Below are 22995 nucleotides of genomic sequence, written 5' to 3'. Positions count from 1 at the left end.
GCTCCGCCTGGGGGCGGGGCCATGCCGGGGGCGGGGCCACAGCAGCGGGGGCGGGGCTGGGCCCGGAGCTGGCTGCACGCTTCCCACCCGAGCAGAGCGCCTGCCAGAGCTCCGCCCGGGCCAGTGAGCTGTCCGGTTTCCCAGTCTTGGGCTAAACAAGCGTACCTGCCCTCCAGACCAACTGGGAGGGCTAGAGCAGGATACCTAGTGTCCAGCTCTCCCCGGCACAGAACAGGTGCTCAGGAAATAAGACTGTTTCTGTCTGAACACTTGCTAAGCACTGGGCTCTGCTCTACGCACACTTTCATTTATACTTAAAACACCTTAGACAGGGGTCATTTTTATAGCTAGAGAAATTGAATTCAGAGAAAGGTCTTGGCCAAGGTCAGGGCTTATAATTGTAGGAGCCAGCCACTGGAATTAGAAGTCTTCAAATATTATAGAGGTGAGAAATTAAACAAGATGAATTTCAGATCAAGGCTTGAAAAGGAAACAGGCTTGCGAGGAAGGCGATCCAGGCCTACTTGAGCCCCACCTTGGTCTGAACTTGATCTCCCTCAGAGCCCAGACCCACACCCTGCATCCTCTCCACCCTCATCCACTCCGTCCTGCCCAACTCCTTTACCCTCCAGCCAAACATTCCCAGATAGAAGTAGAAACCACCAACCAAAATCAAAAATAGTGTTATTAATTCTGGTGTCTCCGAAGCACGGAAAAAAAAAAAAAAAGAAAAGAAAAAGAAACCACCCTTCCCACATTTCAGCCCCAGGTCCAGGCCAAGGGGCTGCCCCTGCAGGCAGTGCAGGCCTAGAGGCCAAGTCAGTCCTGGCCTTGGGCTTGAAGTGGGACCAGCCCATGGGTTTGGCTCTTAGGACCTGACTGGGAGGCTGCCTGCCTCAGTTTGGGGAGTCCAGGCCCTGGACTAGGGATGAGAGATGAGGGGTCAAGGTAAGAGGTCTGGGCCACTCAGTTCTGGTGCTTTGGCTAAGGCAGCCAGAGGTCAGGGTTCAGATGTGGAAGCCAAAGCCATTTAGTTCTGTGGTCCAGCAGAGAGGGCCAGAGGCCAGGGTCCGAGTTACTGAGTCCTGGACTGGGATCCATAGAAGAGTGGGCCATTCAGTACTGATGGTCCAGCAGGGGCTGGGCAGCTGGGCTTTCACGCTCCTCAGCAGGGGCAGGCCAGTCACCCGGAGCCCCAGTGGGCGTGCCACTCTCAGGAGCACTGCTGTCCAAGCAAGGAATGTCCTGGGCTGCTCTGGGGGATGAGGCATCGGTGCTGATATCCGGACTGAAGCTGAGGTCTAGGGGCGCCTGAGGGAGGACAAATAGGTTGGTAGAAGAGCACCTAAGCTGCCCAGCACCCACCCTTCCCACAAGACCCTTACCTGAGATTTGGGGGTGCCTCCTTTGGGGCTCCCTGAGGCTGGCTCCCCCTCGGATCCCCCCAGCCCTTTCCGACCCCCCAGGCTCCACTTCCCACTGGGACCCTCAGAATAGAGGAGACCAGGGCCAGGGGGCCTTGAGGGCCGGGGACCCTCAGTGGGGGCAGGTGAAGCAGGAGGCAGTCCAGGGAGCCGAGGGGGTGGCCACTGCAGCAGAGGAGGAGGGCGCCCATCACCAGAACTGCTAAGGGAGGGCCTCGGGCCCCAGCCAGCACCTGGTGGGAGGGGTTGGTCGCCACTGCCTGTGGAAGACAGATAAGAGGGCAGAGACCTCAGCTAGGCTGTCTCCCTCACTTACTGGTTCAGCCTGGCCTTGCTGGCTCACCTGCTGTGTTCTCAGGTGTGAGATGTGCCAAGGGGGGGTTATTGCTGACGGAGGTCAAGCCACTACCTCCACCACAGTCTGAGTCATCTACGTTCCCACCACTATTGCAGCCGGCACCACAGCCCTTATGAAGCCTGGGAGGGGGGGAGGGGGGAGGAGAAGAGGTTGGTGGGAGGGCCAGAGACCACACAAACAGAAGTTCTCAGTCATAGGACAAGTCACCTAACATCCCTGAGCCCCAGGGTGCTGTCTCTAAGAGATTTTGCCATCTACTTTACAGGATCTTTTCAGGAAGGCATTATCAGTGGCTCTGAAAGCTAAAGGCCACCTTCAGCTGCAGGGTGGGATAGAGCTGGGTCAGCTCTGGGAAGGGGTCAGCTCTCTCTTGGGGCTCCATCCTGGTACCAGCACTTTCTCACTGAGACCTTGGAGGAAGTGGCTTCATCTCTCTGAGCCTCAGCTAGCTGTTCCATGAACCCAGCCTCCTGGGCAGGGGTGGCAATGAGGGCTTACCTTTCCCAGCTGCGCAGAAGCCAGCGGGCAATGGCGCCCAGGCTGATAGGGCCACCCCACAGCGCCCGCAGCTGAGGGTGGCTGCCAGCCAGCGAGGTGGTGAGGGGTGACACGTAGATGGGGTAGCCGAGTGGCTGGTCGCAGGAGGAATTGATCATGTTGCGAAGTGCCTGCTTGGCGTTCTGGATACTGCCACGCTCTGGGTTGCGGTTACGCAGAAACACCAGCTCCTGCTGCTGCCCAGCCCATAGGCCACGCACACACTCTCGGTTCACCTGCAGGCAACCACATGCAAAGGTCAGGGGGCTGGAACCAGGATAGCGGCCAGGTCAGGTGGGTGGGCTATCCCCACCTTGATGACTCGGAAGCTGAGGTGGCGCCGGTTGAGCATGATGATCTTGTATTCGTCAGAGGCATCATCCAGGACGTGACGCAGTGCCAGTAGCGAGGGTGTGTTGCTGAGGATGGCACTGCGCCAGGCTGGGTCGCCCTCATGCGAGATGACCAGCCGCTCCTCGTTGGTTGCAATGGCATCATATAGGGCAGCTGGCTCCTCATACTCATCTGGGGAGGTGAAGTGGTCCTATAGGGAGGACAGGAGGGCTGGAGTCAGGGGCCCCTGCCCTGGGGAGGGGCTTTGCCACCCCACCCGCACACCCTGCCTAGGCACACCTCACCCCACCTGGTGAAGCTTGAGGGCCATGCGAACCCCAGGCGCCACCACGCGGTGAAGCAGGTCCATGTCGGCAAAGACCCACTCATCTCGAGGGGAGGTGATGCGGAAGTCCCCCTTGAACAGGGCGTGCAGGCCATAGAGGAAGGGCTCCAGGCTGCAAGAGGAGCAGGGAGGTGAGCGCCAAGGTTTCTGAGTTCTCGTTCCACATGCAGTGATTTGAACCCAGACCATTCTTCACGCTGGGCCTCAGGTTCCCCATCTTGACAAGGTCAGTTTCTGCCCCAGGTGCTCACAGGGCAGTGACTAGGAGGTGCCTTGCCCACAAGAGAGCCACACTGAAGGAAGAATTGAGGTGATTCCTGGGGGCCTCTGGACTGAACTCTTCATGGGTGGGGTAGAGGGGAAAGTGGTAGGCCCAGTTGGACCTGTGGGCACTCACCTAGCAGACATGCTATGAGAGGCTGTCCCCAGGGCCCGGCGGCCCAGCACGCACAGGCCAAAACACAGGGTGACCAGCGGTGAGTTCCAATCCTGATCCACAGGCTGCGGCACAAAGACCCCCATCCCCAGAGCCCAGCTCAGACCTGAGACAGGGAACCTGGGGTTGGGGTTGGGGTTGGGGCCAGGTTCCAGGTCAAGGGAGATTGAGGGTGAGAGGAAGCCACCCAGGGAGAGAAGAAGGCAGTCCAGGGTAGTGGTGGCCAGACCTGGCTGCGCCGGGAGGCGCAGTACTGGATCCACTCAAGGTGCACCGCACAGAAGGAGGGCAGCGAGAGGCCGGAGAGGCGAAGGTCGTAGTCTTCATCCACACTCAGGGAGAAGGTGGGGTCCGAGTCAGCATAGCCGGGGGCCCGCACAGGCCGCAGGGCTGCCAAGATGCCCTCATGGCTCAGCCATGCCTCCAACTTCGGTGAGCGGCTCACATAGTAGATGATACTCTGAGAGAAGAGGACAGGCATCAGGGCTGGACCAGCGATGGGATAGTGCCTTAGCCCTGGCCACTGCAGGAGAAAGTGTTGGGGTAAAGAGGCTTCTCCCTGACACCAAGCTGATGTTTACTCTCTAGAACCACTCATCCCATGTCCCATCTCAGCTTCCTGAAGCCACACAAGCAAATCTCCTCTCCTCTAGGCCAGGGAGGAGAGTAAGAAAGCGGAAAGGAAGTAACCCTCCTTCCAGAGCATCCCCTGCAGAGTCCTGCGCTGTGGCAAATGCTGGCATGGTTGCCTCAGAAGATGCCCCATTTGTAAGGGAAACTAAGGCTCAGACAAACCACAGACCTGCCTAAATTTATACAGCAGGGCTGGCTGAACTGGGATTGGAATTGCAGGACCTTTAATACTATGATGCCATGGGATCCAGATCTCAGAAGCCTTGGAAGGTCCAGCTGACATAGTGGGGCTGCTTCCAGGGTTACAGGTCTCTTTAGGTAGCTGAACGTGACAGCCACAGGGCCTACCCTCAGAAAAAAAGCATTCTGTGCCCTAGCCAGTTTGGCTCAGTGGCTAGAATGTAGGCCTGCAGACTGAAGGGTCCCAGGTTTGATTCCAGCCAAGGGCACGTACCTCAGTTGCAGGCTTGATCCCCAGCTCTGGTCGAGGTATGTGTGGGAGGCAACCAATTGATGTGTGTGTGCGTCTCTCTCTCCTCCTCCTACTCTCTCTGAAAAGTAATAGAAAAAATGTCCTCAGATGAGGATTTAAAAAGATAATAAAATAATAAAAATAAATTAAAAAAAGAGACTGCTAGTTTCTAAGCAGGAGTCTGGGCAAATGGAGAGGAGCTTTTGGAAGGCAGGCAGCTGGCAGAGCCAGGATGGATGGGTAGTGAGGCTGGCAGTTGGCAGGCAGTGAGGTTACTGGGATTCCATGTGCCGCCCTGGGATGGAGCCACCAGGGTTGGCCCCCTGCCTTGGAAAAGGGTGGGAAGTCCAGAGTGTGGAGGATGGTGCAGGTGGCCATGAATGGAGGGCACACAGGCAGCAGGAGGGCTCTGGTGGGGCATGGAGAAGCCAAGAGCCTGGGCACAAATGACTATAATACAAACCAGGAAAAGCCAAGGGCCTCAAATAGTCCTTGGAGGACACCTAGAGGCCATGGCTTTGGGTAGGGCCTCATCAGTTCCCAGTACATGGCAAGTGGCTGGACAGTTTGAAGAGGGCTGGACTGCCCCCTTAACAAGAGGAAGAGGTACCAGGAGTCTAATGGGGTGAGTAGGGACAGGATGGCTGTGGGGTCACTTTGGGCTCCAGGCAGACCAGCTCCTGACTTTTTGCCCAGAAGGCATCTCCACAGTCTGGGCCCTACCACAGCCTCCAAGAACAAAAAAAGAAAACCCTCAGGAGTGCGGGGAGAAGCTAGCCTAGCACACAGTAAGTGTTCCATTAACTTTTGGCACTGCCAGTGTTTTGTGAGACTCCAGCTATCCTAGGACCCAGCCCTTGGAGTGGTTCTCAGCTGTCACAGCTCCCATCCGTGAGCATCTACAGGGAGTGGGGCCCTGTTCAGTGTTCCATGTGGGCCAGCTCATTGAATCCTGGCAGGTCTCATGACTGTGGCACCTTTTCTCCTCTCACACCCACCTAACTACAGGGGCAGGTCTGTGAGCCTCAGTTTCCTCAACTATAAAATGAGCCACTTACCAGCCCTGCTTCTTCCAAAGGTTGCTAAAAGGACAAAACAGTACAACAAAGGTGCCTGGGCTTGGAAATGTTGAGATGACCCTCAGGCTTGGCTGTGGATGGATGTGGAGCCTGCATTTCCATGGCTGCAGGGTTTGGACTGAGCCTCTCACAAAGCTGCACTCAGTGACTCCAAGGAAGGGCAAGGTGGAGGAGGGGGTGCAGAGGGGCACAAAGTGCACAGGAAGGGCTTTGCCTGGTCTGCCAACTCCATGGGCTGGATGGGACACATCTCTGAACTGCCCCCAGCCTGAGGGGCTGCCCTGCACACCTGCTGCCCCTAGGCCTGTCCTTGGCACAGCTGCAACTGGTCTTTCCAAGCTTCACGCCATACTTTATCTTTGGCAATGCCTCCTCCAGGTCCTCTGGGCATCTCTACCCGCTCATATTCTGCCTCACCTTTGAGGCAGCATGGCAAATTGGCTTCCCTATGGGAAGATACACTGGACAGGGCGGAGTTCCTCTCAGTCTGCCAGCCCCAGGCCTGGCTGGGTACCTGGTGCACAGCCCTGAGAAGGCTACACTGGCCTTGGGTTGGGCTCTTGGGAGGCAGCAGGGTGACCTGGGCAAGAGCAACTCTCTTGAAATGGGAAGGGAAGGTAGCTAGGACCATGACCCCTGGGTATCCTAGGGCTGGGAATGTCCCTGTCTGGACCACAGCTGCCCTCTTGGTGAAAATGAGGAGTGAGGGGCTTACTACCCCTTCCCCAGAAGTAAGTGGGTAGACAGGAAAACAACAAAAATTATAGCTTTTATATGTGACTGATGGGATGTCCACTGGAGGCAAAGGGATAGCTGGGCATGCAAGGACAGCCCTAGAGAGAAGCCCAGGCCCGGCCCAGGTGTCCCAGAGGTTGAATGTTGACCCATGAAGCTGGAAGTCACGGTCTGATTCCCAGTCAGGGCAAATGTCTGAGTTTTAGGCTCCATTCCCACTAGGGGGCATGCAGAAGGCAGCTAATCGATGACTCACTTTCATCATTGATGTTTCTCTATCTCTCTCCCTCTCCCTTCCTCTCTAAAAAAATAAAAAATAAAAAATTTTAAAAAAGAGAGAGAAACAGAAGCTCAGGTAGGCAGGCTCACCTGGGCCCCAACAGGTCACCCATCCAGGCCCCACAAGGGAGCCCCAGGGCAGGCACTAAGAGAGCACGAGGGGACCTGGACTGTGACTATCAACCCCACTTCCATAAGTGCCCTTATTCCAGGGGCCACAAAGCCTCACAGTTCCTGCCACTTCATAGAACTATAATAATCCCCACTTCTTAAGGGGATAAACTGAAGCATAGCAGGGAAGTGACATCCCAGGCTTCCCAAAACCCAGCTCTTTCTGGACCCCACACTGTGCCCTCACAACCTCTAATGCCCCCAACAGGTATGAAGCTCCTCAGGCCAGGCTTCAGGCACCCGGGCTGAGACAGGGAGGCCTAGGGTCTAAGCCTGCCCCGACACTTTCTCTTGATTCTAGGGCCTCATGTAGTCACTTTCCCCTCTGTAAGCCAGCCTCCACATCTGAGACAGGGTCTGTCCTAGACGTGGTGAGCTTTACTTGGCTTGGGAGAGGTGCCTGGGAAGGTAAGCATCTGTGCTTGGCAGCTGCCACCGTTAGCATCATTGTCACTCTGTGTTGGTGGCACATGGAGCAGGGGGACTGGTGGTCTGAAAGGCTGGCCTCAGCAACTATACCTCCTGGGACCAGCAGCCCAATGTGGGGCCCTGTGCTCATACTGCCAGCCTGCCCTCAGTCCTCACTGCCCCAGGTGAGCCTCTGAAGGAGGGTGCTTAGGCTCCCTGAGGCCTCCACTTCCCTTGGGTAAAACAGGCTCCCAACAATCCAGAAGACGGCACGCACACGCTCCTGGTCGGTGGGCGTCCCGAGCAGGGCCACCGTTTCCCAGCCGCCGCAGCCATACCTTGACATAGTAAGTGATGAGGATCTTGCGGAGGTCGAAGACCTGCAGCATGGAGGCTGCGTTGTTGTCGCTGATGCTATAGCCCTCCAGGACGTACTTGCTGGCTGTCACCTCCCAGGCCAGCCAGCGCTGCCCAAAGGCAGCATTGAAGGACAGGACCCGAGGCAGGTGGCCGGGCTCACAGCAGCAGCAGCCCTCGTCCTCCTCTACACCCTCGGTGATGGCCTCCACCTCGCGCTGCTGGCAGTACGTGCCTGCGGGAGAGGCGTGTCAGGGCCACTGGACACCCTGCCTACCTCCTCCCCACAGATGCCCAGGCAGGAGCCAGAGGTCTGCGCCGACCACCCTCCCCGCTGGGGTGCTATGTGAGAACACTAACAAACGAGCCCCTTTCTCCCCAACTCCCAGTGGCCACAGTGGGGAGAGTGGAGGGAACAGGGCTCGGTCCTCATTTATAGAAACAGACTGAAGCTCAAAGAGAAGTGACTTTGCTCAGGTTCATGGTATCATGGGCTGTGCTCAGAGCACTGTGCACCCTTAAGGGGCCTCTTCTGAAGCAGGCACCCAATGTGTACGTCTTCCTGTGGGGAAGAAGCTAGTTCCCTCACCAGGGGTTGTGTGTGGCACCCAACCTGGGCCAAGCCCAAGGCCACAGAGCAAGCCAGCAGGAGCCAGCGGGAGAACTGAGCTTCAGGCCCAAGCTTCCACTACAGCAGCTGTTCAGTCACCACAGACCCAGTCAGGGCAGGGACAGACCAAGGCCAAAGGAGACCCTGCCACCTCGCTGCTCAGACTGGCGAACCCAGGAGGGAAGAGTGCCTCACTCAAGGTCACCCGGCAGACCAGGGCAGAGCTGGACTAGAATCCAGCCTGCACACATTGTGAAACAGCACCCTGTGTCAGGCCCAGGACCAGCAGCTCACCCCGGAACTCAAGGCCACGCAGCTGGAAGGTGATGAGGCCATTGCCAACCTCGATGAGGTGCACCAGAGCGTTGAGGTAGTCGGAGGCCAGGACAAAGCAGTCGCCGGGGCCATAATTTCCCCAGCGGCCCAGCACCAGGTCCCCACAGAGCGTGTGCTGCAGCGAGCGTGTCAAGTGCTCATAGAAGATGGAGTTGAGGTTGTTGTCATCAGCGCCTGGGACCCAGAACAGACAGAAATGTGGACAAAGTGACAAGTAAGCAAGGCTCCCTCTTCAAGAGACCCTGCCCAAAAGCCCCCTGAATGGGTGAGTACACACCGGGGTTCCGGTCCAGCTGTGTGACCAGGCGGGTATTGGAATGATCCACACGTTTAGTGCTATTCAGAGAAAGAGGACAACACAGTGGGCTCAGAGAAGAGGCTGCTGGGGGTTCAGATGACGATTCCTGCCAGCACACCCTCAAGTCCTCCCTGAGCCCACACCCCCATGCTCTGGGCAGATGCCATTACAGCACTGTTACATAGAAGAAGGCTAAGATTCAGGGACAGAAGAGGATTCACCAAGACCACACGACCAAGAAGCCCAGGGCGTGAGCCCAAGGCCTTGGCCTGGCCTTTGCCCTCATTAGATCAGCTACCTGAAGCCCACTGTGCCCAGGCACTCAGCTCCACTGCAGACCCCTCTGCGCCCCACTGGCCTGGGCTTCCAATTCCTCCCTGGCCCCCTCCCCCCCTCCCTCCCGGCAAACTTCCCTGTCCCATTCGGCAGCCCCATTCCTCCCAGAGTTCCTCTGAGCAAGGTGCCTGTCTCCCTGGAGACTCACTTGTAGTCACGCTCCCAGAACTTCAGGGGCCGCGCATAGGACATGATGAAGACGGCGCTGCCCAACAGGGGGTTAAGCGGCGTGGAGAAGAGCGCTGAGAGCAGGGCCTGAACAAATAGCATGGCCGAGTCTGGGCACGAGTCAAGGAGGTGGCCAGGACATTGGACCCTCCCCCACCTCCCTCACCATCCCTCAACCCCTGCCAACCCATCCTGTACTCCCCCCATCAAAAGCCACGGTCCTCTCTGCACACCCCCACCCAGGCAGTGGGTGCGATAGGCCGGGTACGTGGCACGGCGAAGGGCTGGGCAAAAGCGTGGAAAGCCGAGCCCCAGGTGATCTGCCAGGGCGCGATGTAGGTCAGCACAAAGCGCAGCTTGTACAGCAGGTCCCATAGCTGGCAGGGTAGGAGGGGGAGAAGGTTAGAGATATGAGGTCACTTATAGAGGTGCAGTCTACCAAGTATCCACTCAGAGCCTTGGGGCTACCCCACTGGCTGCCCACATGGAAGTTAAGCTCAAGCTCACTACAGCCCTTTCTCTCTGGACCTGCTCAAAATACCTGTTAACATTAGTAACCCTTGACAAAGTATCCACTCTAAGGGGACATTAGCCATTTAATTCCTACAACCGCCCGAGGAGCTTCTATTGCAGTCTCACTTCACAGATGGGAAAGCTGAAGTTCAGAGAAAGTAGAGCAGGTCAATGACTCAGGCAATGCCTCTCAGTCAGTGATGAGGCTGGGCCTTGACTATGGTACCAAAACTCAAGATAGTCACAGGCCCTGCCCTCAGAGGAGACATAGTCTGGATCTCCACCATGGAGCAGGACTATGAAGGCCAGACAAGAAAACCAGGTTAGGATGCCCACATGAGTAAAAAAAAGGCCAGGGACTATACTGCGCTCCACTGCAGGACTCCAGTACAGTGCCAGGAGCGGTCCTTTGTCCAATGTGATCCCCCAACCCAACTGGGGAATCCTGCAGCCTGGCAGAAAAGTTTATGTATACCCAGGCCCTAGGGGCTTCTGAAACTCAGCTCTTAACTGGGCTCCAGGACCGTTGCTGGCAAAGGGGCAGAGTTCAGAAGTTGGTATCCAGAGAACAAAGCCAACACCTACCTACTGCTTACAAGGAAGGTAGTCAAGAATCGTGATTCAGAGAAAGGACTGTAAAGTCAGAAAGACCTGGATCCAAATCCTGACTGGCCACCAATTCTCTAGGGGAACCGAGGTAAGTCACTTAACCTCTTTAAACCACAGCTTCGTCTCTACCCCTCTAGGAGCTGCTACAAAGGCCCACAGTGGGGCTGATGTGGAACAGTAGCTATGAGTGTGCAGGCCCCTGGGAAGTCACCCCCCCAAACCCCACACTGAGGCAGAAGAGCTCTGCTCCTGATGCACAGCCTGGAGTCTGCAATGCAGCCAGTGGCTCACCTTGCTGCAGAGCAGAGACATGAGGAAGTAGTCGAGTAGAAAGCCCTGGGAGAGGCGCGGGTAGTCAAAGTGGAAGAGCAGGACTGTGAAGGCCAAGGTCAGGTACTGCTGGGGTGGACAGCAGAAGGCAGAGCGCAGCAACTTCAGTCCAGCCACGGTCATCAGCAGTGCCCGGCAGCTATGGGTGAGGGACAGGTATTAGGTGCCTGGCAGGGACTCAGGGAGGAGTGGCTGTGATGCCTGGGCTCTGCTGTGCTGGCCCTGCTCTTTTGGGCCAGTGACACTTAGTTTCTGCCCTCTAAAGGGTCACGCCCTTTGGACACATGGGGGACACATCTGCTTTCAAATAGGCAACTGCTCAACAGAAAGTGAGTTAGGAGCTAAGGTCCTACTTTAGCTTGCTGAGCAACTAAGGCAGGTCTCATTTCCTGTCTGGGCTTCAGTTTCCCCATGTGCCTCATGGGAACGTAGATGGTGGGATGGGGGGTGGTCCTCACTAGAGGCAGAACTTGTCCGGGTGGCTGACAACAGTGTGGGCGTCCACTGTGAGGGCGTTAAGCACCACGGCAGGGTAAATGAGGTACTTCTCCACACACTGCAGACCGGCGTACAGCTTCTCAAACCACATCACCTGGGCAGCGCCTGCAACACAAGGCGGGACTATTGGCCAGCACCTGGCTCTCCACACTTCCCTCCCACTGCAGGGCGTGCCCTCAGAGGAAACCTGGAGGGAGGGCGGACCAGAGGATATGGTGTTCCGGGTCCCCAGGGACTCTGAGTAGGGGAGAGGAGGTGATCTTTGGCGCTCAAATGAGGTGAGGAGGCCCCAGCAGGGCACATTTAGGGGCTTAGGGAAGGTGCTCTAGGGGCTGACAAGAACATCTCAGGTGCCCACTGCAGCCAGGGCAGGCTGGATGAGGACAAGTATACAGTGACTCTGAGCTCCAGGGCCCTTCTGAAGGAGCCACTGTGACTTGGCTTGAGCTAGTTACTGCCACATGGAGATGCTAGCCTAGAGGGCTAAATCTTTCATTGTTTTAAAAAAAACCAACAAGGCATGTGGACCTTTGTATAACAAATCCAGACATTTAAATACCGGCTCAAGTGTATGTGTATGTGTGCTGCATCGCCCAAGCAAAAATGTGCACCAGGCAGATTTAGTCCACTGGTAACCAGTTTGTAATTCTGGACAAGCAATCTTTTTTTTTTTTAAGGGATTTCTTTATTTCTTTTTTTTAAATATATCTTTATTGATTTCAGAGAGAGGAAAGTAGAGGGAGAGACAGAGAGAGAAACATCAATGGTGAGAGTCACTGATTGGCTAGCCCACAACCCAGGCATGTGCCCTGACCAGGAATCGAACCCTGGTCGCCTGGATCTTAGGTTGAAGCTCAACCGTTGAGCCAAGCCCGGCCGGGCTGGACAAGAAATCTCTTTAAGGCCCTAGAATTCATCCATCTCCTGGGAGAACACAAGGTGAGCAGAAAAGGGCAGAGCAGGCAGGATGAGAGCAAAGCAGGGGCCAAGCTGGGGGCCAGCAGGCAGGAGAAGGCACAGAAGGCAGTGAAGAAGACAGGGCAGCCCAGGCAGAGGATACCCCCTGCTGGTACTCTGAGCAGGGAGGACCACACTGTGGCCAGTCAGGAAATCCGGGCAGGTGGGGTGGAGGGCCCCAGCACAAGGCAGGCACTTACCTCGCACTTCGTACTGGCTATACTCCAGCGGCTTCAGCACAGGCTGCGACAGGCAGAACCAGGGCAGCTGTTTGCGGAGTTGTGGCAGCAGGTAATGTGTGAAGAAGCCCACGGCCCCAGCCAGTGCGTACAACACGAATCCTAGCACTGACTGCAAGAAGGAGAGGCCAGAGGCTCAGCCAACGGCTCAGCCAACGGGAGTGAGGCAGGGGACCATAGGGGACCTGGGCACAGGCTAGGAAGGGGCAGAGGGGACATGAGGCCACAGCTGCTCAGGGCCCTCAGGTCAAGCAGGCTCCTGCAAGAACGAGTGGGGAGGGGGTGGCCTGTGCCATACAAACCTTCAGGGCAATGAAGACGGTGCTGGCACTGATGGCAAAGGTGAGCACGGCAACCACCACACACATCACCAGGTCAGAGTGCAGGACCTCACGCTGCAGGGCCAGGAAAAACCAGCTTGGGTGGGATGCCATCACCCAGTGGCTGACCACATCCTCTCTCAGCCCCACCCCAATACTGGAGCCCCATACTCAGGCCCCTCACCACTGACTGGCGCATCTTCTCTGGCAGTGGGTCTGGGGGCTCGGCCCGGGCTGTCTCTAAGCTCCGCTCCTCCAGCTCAGGGAACAGCTTGCTTCGGATCAGAGACCTGAGTTGCGTGAGAAAAATCAGGTACCTGCGCCTGAAAAGACCCCCTCCTCCCACAGGTCCCAGGGTCAGTTGGTGACAGGCACATGCGCAGACCCAGATGCCCCCCAACCCTTGCCATGCAAAGGCACACACACAGACACACACGTGTGTGTTTTTGTGCACAAAGACAGGCACATGCAGGCACCCACCAGAGCACGGTGGGGTCACTGCTCTGCCGGCTCAGGTGGTAGGACAGTGCCACCAGGAGGCCACAGAAGACTGAGAAGAGGACCGGGACGTGCTGCTCTGGCCAAGGAGTCTGGGGAGAGAACCCATGCTGGTCAGGGGAGGGGAGGGGAGGGGAGAGTAGAGAGGGAGAGGGGATACCACCCTCCATGGGAGAAGCCATTGCTGAGCTAAGCCTAATTCACAGCCCTGTCCCAACAACAACCTGGGCCTCAGCATGCCCCCCACTCCACAGGTCATCTCTACCTTGATGGCCCCGAGGCAGAAACCGTAGAGCAGGGCAGCAGCGAGCAGGCTGCGGGAGAGGCTGAAGACTGCAGTGAGTGGGCTGGTGGCAGCTGCGAGGCAAGAGACAGCAGCTAAAGCCCTAGTCCTGCCTGTGGGCACCCTACCTCACCCTCACCCCACTGCCCCTTAACTCCCAGAGGCTAACCTCCCTGGGACCCTGTCCCTAGCCCATTGTTCTCTGTTCCCCCAGCCCTGGGAAGCCTCCAGAGGTTCTGGCATTTTGGGGTTTAAACCACTTGCCTCGAGAGGAGAAGGGAGGAGAAGAGGGGAACAGATAGGGTCTCAGAATCAGTGTCACTGCGGAAGAAGGCTCAGCAAAGGACTGGAGCAGCAGACCCACTGAGTGGGCCCTCTTAGGACTCCCCTGCCTCCAACCCCAAGCCATCTGTGGGCATCATACCTGTGCCCCCAAAGCCGTGCATATCGATTTGTTCCAGCAAGTACATGAGGCAGGTGTTGACTTGGGGCAGGAGGCCAAGGAGAAAGACGAATGGGAAGCACAAGGTAAACACTGGTAGGAGGGGAAGTAAGGGCCCAGTCAGCCTGTAGGCTGGCCCTGGGCCCACCCTTCAGGCCTTGCTCCCCCAGACCACTGCAGCCCTGCTAAGTCTCACCAGTGGCCACGTCACGGGCACAGAAGAAGAAGGAGGCGGAGAAGAGCGTGAGGCCGTAGAGGGAGACGGGAGGGAAGGGCTGAGCTGAGCCTAGGGCGTCCAGCAGCCAGATGAGCAGACAGCAGATGCAGAAGTAGACAGGCCGGCTGTACGCGATCACCCAGTTGTGGCCCTAGGGAGCGGGCCCATGAGGAGCTGGGCCTCCTCCAATGACCACCCTGCACGCATGTGCACACACTCATGCATGCACATGCACACTCATGTGCCCCAGGCCTGGCCCTGGACCCAAGATAGAAAGCCTGGCAGGGTAGGGGCAGAAGCACCGAGGATCCAGGGCTAGCCAAACCCCTCCCACCTGGCCTCAGCCCTCCCTAGGACCCAGCCTGCTGGGCACAGGTGCTGCTCCTCCAATACTCACGTGCATGGGAGATGCAGCATCAGGCTGGACACTCTGGAAGAGATTGGAGCTATATTGGCAACAAGAGCTAGCACCCTCAGGGGGTCAGAGGCCCCAGGAGCCGCTCAGTTCCACCACTGGACTATTATGAGTGATGAAGGAAGGACCCTAAACTGTGCTGAGCCTTAGTTCTCTCACTGGTAAGATAGAGAGCTGGCTACAAGGAATTTAGGCATCTTTCTTGCCTTCTAGCTAACTCACCCCCTCAAGACAGGTCATGGAAGGGGGGCCACTGGGAAGAGGTGGGGAAAGGAGCCAGGCCTGACCTTCAGTAGAGAATACTGGCAGGAGGCGATGACCAGGCAAAACTGGAAGACCCAGATGTCGGTGAAGAAGCCCTTGAGTAGCAACAGGTAGCCCAGGAAGGCAACCAGGCTGCTCAGACCGACGCCGAGGATGTTTTCCAGCAGCCCCCGAGTCCTGGAAAGACAGTAGGGTCAGGGCACACCCACCTCCTCACTGCTAATGAGGCAACGAGTAGGGGGGCAGAACCCATCGACAAAGGCCTCTGTTTGGGCCTGTGCCCATGCCAGCCCTCACGCTCTGACTTATATGAGTTCTCAGGGGCTTGGCCAGGTTGCAACTGCTCCAGGAAGCTACCCTGTGGCCACCTTGCAACCCAGTCTCTGCCCCCTCTACAGACTGAGGGCTCCAGGTGCCACCACTCCTGGGACCTGCCCATCTCCAGCTAAGGCATGTCATGCTATGTACACAGGCAGTGCCCAACACACACTGGTCACAGTGCCTTGGGACACTCAGAACACAGGAAGCCAGGACATGGGTTCTAGGCTGAAATTGTTCACACAGACAACAAAAATCATCTGACTTCTCTATCTTACTTTCTGGGCCTCAGTTTCCTCCGAGAAATGGGAAGACAAATGGTTTGTAAGCTTTTTTAGACTATAGGAATCAATTTACCCAAACATAGCGTACAAACAGATAAAATAATAGACTAAAAAAGGAATAGTTTGTCTTGAGAGGAGCTTTGGGGGAGAGGGCATCACCCACTTGGCCATCCCTTTGTACCCCAGAGGAACCTAAAGAAACCCCGCTGCAGACTCCAGCCTCAGTGGCCCCCAGCAGTCAGGTTCTCTGATGCTGTGACAGCTTCCACATGTTCATAAGGTCTGGAAGGTCAAGGGCTAGGAACACTCCAGGGGATGGAGGCTGACACAGGTGGGCACTCACCGGTCCAGCAGGGCCAGCAGGGCGAGACGCTCGTAGCGCACAGAAGTCCAGCGGCCAGGAAACAGCCAGTACTTGTAGCTGTGCTGGGGACGGGGTGGTGCCTCCTCCATCAGTGTCTGCTCCTGGGATTCGTGCAGGGAGTCCTGGTCCAGCAGGTCAAACTGCAGTCCCCACAGCCGCGGCCATCAGCCCCTCGCCCTCTACATGATCCACTGCCACCCCACTCCCCACAGTGCACACTGTACTGGTCAACCATCTCCTCCAGCACAGAAAGTCCCCACCTTCTAGCAGTCCCTTAGCCTGCCCTGACTCTCCACTGCAAGGGCCTCCTCATTGCTCCAGGTTCCCAGGACAGGGCTCAATGCCTACTCAGGACTTTGGGGCTGCCAGAAGCCAATTACTAGCTCCGTGTCTGTCTTCTCCACTCAGGCAGTATCTCCCGCCTCTTCCTGGGCTCACTGAAATCCACCGTCTTTCAGCACTCAGTGCTCATGCAACCCACCTCCCAGACAGAGCCACCAAGGTAAATCTGACCAGCCCACCCTGGCACACACAGAACACCGGCCGAGGACAAGCCTGTTGCGAATGTCATTGCTGTAAGGCCCTAGGTGAACGACTTAACCTCTTTGACTTACGTCCTTCATTCAATACGTACTTATAACGTACAACCTTGGGCCTAGCCCTGTGCTGGGGATGCAACGGAGAGCCAAAGACACACAGCCCCTGACTTTGGAGGTGACTGTTGGCTGTGCCAGGACAACACTGCTACCCCATATGAAAGTTAAGGAGAATATGCATCAGGAAGGGGCACCTAGGGCTTCTGAGTGATGCTCATGGTCCACTTGTGGCCCCAGGTGTTAGATCCCTGGTGCTTCTTTTATGACTACTCTTTAAACTCAGGATCTATGGGCCATACATTCTTAGTACTTCCGGTACTGGCCTGACCCTGCAAGTTATTGTCCAAATCAGGATACTTTTAGGAGAGCACTATGAATGACTGTTGAAATGATCAGCATGAACAGCATCTCTGAGCTATCCCATGTATCACGTGCCTAGGGCAGGGAGCAGCAGTCACCATCTGGCAAGTTAAACTGCTCCTCTGTAGGTATCATTGCTAATACCCATTGTCTCCACTAACTACGGGTCTCTCCAGGTTAAAGATACTCCAGCTGCATTTGCCGAATCATTCAGAACCAGGCAAACACTGTGCCAGCCATCAAAGGCCAGAACAGACACCTTAAAGCCCCTGGAGCCCTCACTCAGTCACCTGTCCCTCCTGGTACCTTAGGGAGGGCTTGCTGACCCCTACCCCACTGCCCCCTCCTGCAGGTCCTTTCCTGACTGCTCCTCACCTCCGGTATTTCCAGGGGCACTCGGCGCACCTGCATGCCCTGTAGAACCACGGGCCTCGGCTGCAGCAGGTTCAGGCCACCAGCCACCTCAGGGACATCAGCCGAGTGGAAGCTGGAGGAATGTGAGTGGCGGTCCCTGTGGGAACCACAGCCATGTGGGTCAGGGCCATTGGTGAGCCTTGGCACAGGGTGGGGTTGAGGCTGACACCAGGCCGTAACTGGGGCCCCAAAGAGGGACTTCTCAAGTCAGAAAAAACAAAACAGGGAGTTCCAGAGGAGGTAGGTGGCCTTGGGTTCCTAGAAGCCTCCTGCTTGGAAGTATCAAAGAGCCAGGGACCCAAGGAATCTCTGTAGGCCTGCCCTTCACTGTTCCTCACCTAGAGGTTCTGAACTGCCCCTTCCCCAACCCAGCAAACAGAGAGAAATGGGGAGACAGGCAGAGCCACCACCATCCCCACCTGGATGTCCAGCTCAGCCTTAGAGAGAAAACTTCCCAAAAAGAGCAGCCCACCAGCTGTGGGCCCAGGAGAGCCCACACTTGGGAGACTCACCAGGCACCGTTGGCCGTCTGCTCCCCCTGCTGCCCTACGGGGTTCTCATAGCCACCTCCAGCCAGCCCAAAGGTGTAGGAACGCCGCACACCTACAGCAGGGACATGTGGCAACATGTTAGGGATGGGAGTACCAAGGCCTGACCCATGTGGACACCAAGTCCATCGAGAGAAGAAGAGCCCTGTGCTATGTCTCTCTGGAAGGCAGTCCAAGCCGAGGACAAGAGCTGGAGAGGAGCGGACTTGGCTGTCAAGGGCCTGGGCCCTGCAGTCAGCCACTCTGGGTGTGGATCCTATTCTACCACTCACTTAGCCTGTGACTTCAGGCTGTGCCTCAGTTTCCTCATTGGCAGAATGGGTATGATGAGACTACCCATGCCTCAGAGGTTGCAGTCTGATGTCAGGCAATGCAGGTAAAGTGCTCACCAGAGGGCCAGAGGGTAGTATGTGCCTGACAGTGAGCATGGCTGCTGGGATGACGAAGACCCTCAGCAGGAGAAAGAGGGGGCACTAGGCTAGCTGGGGTCAGAGGCTGGGCCTATGGGGTTCTCAGGGCTCAGGGAGGGTCTCACCACTCTCGTCGTAAAAGTAGTGCACAGCCCCTTCGGAGGTGTCATCAAAGGTGCAGGCCTCGTGCACGTTGGCGCCGGCCCGGGTGAGCAGCAATGAAGAGGCGAAGTGTAGGGCAGAGGGCAGTGTCAATGCCCGGGAGTGGGAGGCAGCCCGGCCCCGCTGAGCCTCATGCAGGCTGCTGGAGAGGGTCAGCTACGGTCAGCACCACCTAGAGCCAGCTGGCCCCACTACCCTCTGACCCGTGGCAGGTACTCACCTAGGGGGTGAGCCCATGACAGATGCTGGAGGAGTGGGGTTACTGCCTGCATTGTGGCGCCTCCGGATCGCCTGGGTCCGCCTCACATTGCTCGAGTGGTCCCGCTTCCCAGTCTCCTCGGCTGCTGCCCAAAGACCCCCAAGCATAAGTGACAGTGACTTGGACAGAGCCAGGGGTAGGGGTGGGACAAGTTCTCCTGCCTGGAGATAGGTCAGGCCTAGTCCAATCATGCCCTGGGTCTTAGTGAGGTCACCTAACCACTCATGGCAGTTGCCACATTTGGAAACAAGGACAGTATGATCTGTGCTGCCCCACTAGTGGCCCAGGATGATGAATGTGGATGCTAAGTTCTCAAGGGGCAGGGGCTTCAGGTACCAACTGCAGGATCAAGAACAAGGTGCCTGAGGTCTCTCTGCCTGTCTCCCCATTGCTGCAGCACTGCTTACCTGAGGGGTTTGGCAAACAATGTCACTCAGGCGCTGAGTTCACATCCATCTGCTGCCTGACAGGCTGAGCCAATTGACTAGATCCATACCAGCCTGCCCCTTGCCCAAACCCAAGCCCCTACCTAGCTCACTACCACTCCCCAGCCCTGGAACTGGCACTTACCTCCCCCCACAGCACCTTCCTCCTGCAGCTCCCCCCGCCAACCAGGCTGGTTGGCAGCAGGTCCCCTGTGGGCCTCAGCAGACAGCACAGTGGGCTCACCAGCAGCCAGATCCACCCCTTCCTGGGCCTCCAGCTCAGCCTTGGAGCCAGCCAGGGGGGCCCTTAGGACATCACCCCCCGCCCCATCCATGCTCAGTACACGGGCATGTGTTTTGGCGCTGGCAGTACTAGGCGTCCGCTGGGTCCCGTAGGGACGCTTAGGGGGCACAGCAGTCCCCTCCTCAGCCCCATGGGGGGCCCGTCGCTTCCGAGGACCCCCTGCTGCACCCCGGGAGCTCTCGGGGGAGTAGCAGGAAGAAGAGGAGCTGTCGCTACTAAAGCGGCGCTGAGATCTGAGGCTGGAGGCCGGGCTTAGTTCACTGCCCTCACTGGTGTCTTCATCCTCAAAGAAGCCTCCACCTTCCAGCAGGGGCCGCCGAGGGGCATGGCCAGGTGGGGAGTGTCTTCGCATGGGTGGCCGCCGTTTGCCAGGCCGAAGCAGGGCCAAGTCTTTGGGCCGTACAACCAGGAGTGGCTCAGCTGGGCCTGGCGGCGTCCCTGCTCCTATGACTGTGTCAAAAGAACGCAGTGTGTCATCTGAGGGGACTCCAGCATCTGGTGAGGCAGGCAGCTCAGCCTCAGAGGGTGGGTCTGTGTCACTTCCATCAGGGGCTTGCCCACCAGGGGGGCTGTCCAAGTGGGTTGAGTTTGTCTTCTCACTCTTAAAGCTGCTCAATGTCTCCCTGTCGGTGCCACTAAAGCAAGAATCTGAGGAGCCAGCTTTCTGGGGCATGGGCTCCCCTGAGCCCCGGCGGTCCAGGGGCTGGTAGCCACCCACTCCCCGGCGTTGTTCCCGTCGACTGCTGGTCCTCACCAGGGCCCGGTCAGGCCGAGACAGGGTCAGGAAGCTCTTGCTCAGCTCCTGGCTGAGGCTCCCCTTCAGCAGAGGGCTCATAGGAGTGTCAGCAACACTGCTCCCACTCCAGGGGACTCCATCTCCAGCCAAGGGAGAACGTTCTGAAGAGTCCGTGCTGGGGAGAGAGGGGTCTGGGGCAGCCCCCAGAGGTGTCTGGGGAAGGTCTCCAACTGTCAGAGGAAAGGACGGCAGAAAGTGAGTGAAGAACACATTGCAAAAGGAACTGGTGGCTAAGGGGTCCTATGGTCTGTGCTTTCCTGGAGAGTCCAGCTGGGGTAGAACCCTGAGGTCGCCCCATCCAGAACAAAAAGAGGGCCAGGGGAGCAAAGTTGGGGTGACTCAAAGACAAGATAGCTAGTCTTTCCCCCAAGCCCCTGCCACATCATGCCACTTACTCAGTTTCTCCTGTGAGCTTAACTTTAGCATCTCTCGATCGGCTGAGGTCACAATCACGTTGTTACTGCCCTGCTCCCGCACCAGCTCCTTGATGTCTGCAACCATATAACCCCAAAGGCATCAATAGGACCCAAGGGCAGCTGGGAGCCATCCACACCACCACCTTCAGCCCTGAGCAGCAGCCACCTACCTCTGAGGGGCCCAGAATCCTCCATCCGGGGCAGTAACTCCTGAGCAGACAGAGAAAGATGTGAAGGAGTAAACAGGGTAGGAAGTAGACCCAGGACATACCCATGGTGGGAGGGCTCCCAAGAGAGGAATGGGAGAGGCTGAGGGCTGGAATAACTCACTGAGACCTGGTTGAAGCCAAACACGGAATGCTGAGAGCTACAACGTACTGGGGGCGTAGAACTCACTTTCCGAAACACTGTCATCTCCACTCCAGGGTCCCTGGAAGTAGAAAAGAGCATCAGTACTCTATAAACCTATCCTTTTTATAGAGTACTTCCTTTGCCATCCCCATCACTTCTCTCTTCTCAAAGATTACTTCACAATTCCAGGGCCGGACACAAAATAAGTACTCGCCACTAACGGAAACAATGTTCCCTAGGCCCCTCCTTCATTCCCAATGCTCAGGCCCAGGCACCAAAAACCCTCAATCCCCAAGAAGACCCTGCTCTACCCACCTGAGCAGATTGCTGTCCCCTTGGGTAGGCTCTTCCTCCTGCTCCCCAATGGTAGAGTTGCGCTTCTCCACAATCTCACCCTGGTCGAACATGGCATGCAGCCGATAGTTGACTGTCTTGATGGTAGTAAAGATGACAGCCACCACAAGGCAGTACACACCAGCCACCATCAAGCTGGGAGGCAGGACCTGGAGATGTCATCAAGAGCAAGTCAGGTCCCTCCTCAACAGCTCTACCCCCATGGGGTGAACCTACCACCACAGTCCAGGCTAGGATTCACAAATTCACAAGAAGACTTCATCACCTCTCAGTGAAACTTGTAAAAATACCCTGCCAGGAGTTCTGTCTTGTAACTGAAGAAATTAAGTGAGGTGCTCAAGGTCACCCAGCCCAAGAAAGGAAAAATTTGGCTCCTTCTTTATACGTCCCAAACTCTGTGGAAATTTCTCTCTCCGCATCCCAGCACCCAAGGCACAGTCCTAAATCCCTGCCAGGCTGCCAACCCTCTGTGACATCTGCCTTCACTTTCGCTGGCAGGAGTTACAGGTAGGTGGTGGCAGCATCTCACCATGTACAGCAAGAAGGGAAAGGTGAGCAGGAAGATCCAGACGTAGAGGTGGAAGCAGTTGGAGAAGGTGCTCTGGTGCGGGTCGAAGAACCAACCGCCGGTGAGCGAGGCCCACACCCCCTGGCGCAGGATCTGTAACACCTGCGACCCCATGGCCCCGCGGCTGCTGCGCGCGCCCCCCTCCCGGGACCCTCATGGGGGCGGCCCCCGGCCCATGCCCCGCCTGGCGCCCGAAGGCCCCGGGGCTCGGCCGCGCACTCACGCCATGGCCTCCCCCAGAGGGGAAGAGGGGTCGACGGGGCGAGGGTGAGGGCAGGGGGCGGGGCCGGCCGGAGCAGTCAGCGGTGCGAGGCTCCGGCGCGGCGGTGGAGCCGCATCAGGGGCGGGGTCTGGGCCCCCAACCCCGGCCCAGTACTGTTCGGAAGGGCCGGGCCGGCAAACAGGAGCTGGGCACGAGCCGGGCACCCGTCGGCTGCATCCAGAGGTGGGCGTGGGGAGGGTGCTCCGGGGATGCAGACGACGACTCCCCGGTTCCGGCCCCGGGAGAGCCCCGGGACCCTGAGGTCCACTTCCGGGGTCACAGGTCACTCGCTTCGGGATTCGCACTCGCCCCGCTTCAGCTAAAGCCGGCCCAAGGGGGAGGCCGGAAGAAGGAGCCGCGAGCCGCCAGCCTGCAATGGCGCATGCGCTAGACAGGCCCAGTTGGGACCCGGAAAAGGAAAACCTGAAGGCAGGAATGCGCAAGCGCAGGAAGGCGGTGGAGCGATAATAAGCGGGGGTGCCTTTTGGGCTTGCGCGCAGTCCAAGTTTAAGGGAAGAGAATCCAAAAGGAAGAAGCGTTTGGGCGCATGCGCACATCTACACATTTCCAACCAAGCGAAAACCACCTCTGGGTGGAACCAAAGGTGTTCTGGTGCGGGTCGAAGGACCAGTCCCCGGTGAGCGAGGCCCACACCCCCTGGCGCATGATCTGTTAATTGGCGAAGTTAATTAGCGCAAAGCTCTCCCAAAGAGTTACTGGAGGTGAGGAAAAGGAAGGGTGATCTCCCCACGGCTGCACCGTCAATTCTGCGCCACTGGAGCACGCCCTTCTTAGTCGGCCCCTTTTAGTGCAGGACCTCAAACGTCACGAGCGTCTGTCGACCGGAGCTGCCTCTACTTCCGGGTCAGAGCTCAGGTTTTGAGTGTAGAGAGCAACCCTCCA

General features: G+C 57.4%; 1 protein-coding gene across 4 annotated transcripts; it reads right to left on the bottom strand.

Annotated features, from left to right (window-relative positions):
• Positions 1-667: 667 nt before the first annotated feature.
• PCNX3 (pecanex 3) lies at positions 668-21950 on the bottom strand. 4 transcript variants are annotated; one of them, XM_087821985.1, is made up of 34 exons: positions 21792-21950; positions 21224-21411; positions 20728-20987; positions 20537-20632; positions 19187-20311; positions 18578-18701; positions 18321-18499; positions 17750-17840; positions 17199-17334; positions 15847-16007; positions 14925-15078; positions 14620-14652; positions 14202-14373; positions 13988-14098; positions 13546-13637; positions 13263-13372; positions 12967-13072; positions 12765-12857; positions 12424-12574; positions 11227-11371; positions 10730-10907; positions 9585-9693; positions 9297-9426; positions 8792-8850; positions 8473-8688; positions 7550-7803; positions 3664-3894; positions 3396-3499; positions 2963-3110; positions 2633-2863; positions 2281-2555; positions 1768-1901; positions 1386-1684; positions 668-1311 (listed from the first exon to the last, which is right to left on the bottom strand). In XM_087821985.1, exons 1-34 carry the CDS (start codon positions 21942-21944, stop codon positions 1117-1119), a joined length of 6243 nt encoding a protein of 2080 aa, XP_087678111.1. In that variant the 5' UTR covers positions 21945-21950; the 3' UTR covers positions 668-1116. The 4 variants fall into 4 exon arrangements, with proteins under 4 accessions (XP_087678111.1, XP_087678114.1, XP_087678113.1 ...); XM_087821988.1 differs by having other exon boundaries at positions 15847-15968; XM_087821987.1 differs by having other exon boundaries at positions 18321-18496.
• Between the last annotated feature and the right edge of the window lie 1045 nt (positions 21951-22995).

Source organism: Miniopterus natalensis, chromosome 11 (genome assembly GCF_054644295.1).
Source record: "Miniopterus natalensis isolate mMinNat1 chromosome 11, mMinNat1.hap1, whole genome shotgun sequence".
Classification (NCBI taxonomy): Eukaryota; Metazoa; Chordata; class Mammalia; order Chiroptera; family Miniopteridae; genus Miniopterus; species Miniopterus natalensis.
Note: the sequence above shows the minus strand (reverse complement) of the source record. Positions and strands in the feature narration are given on the sequence as shown.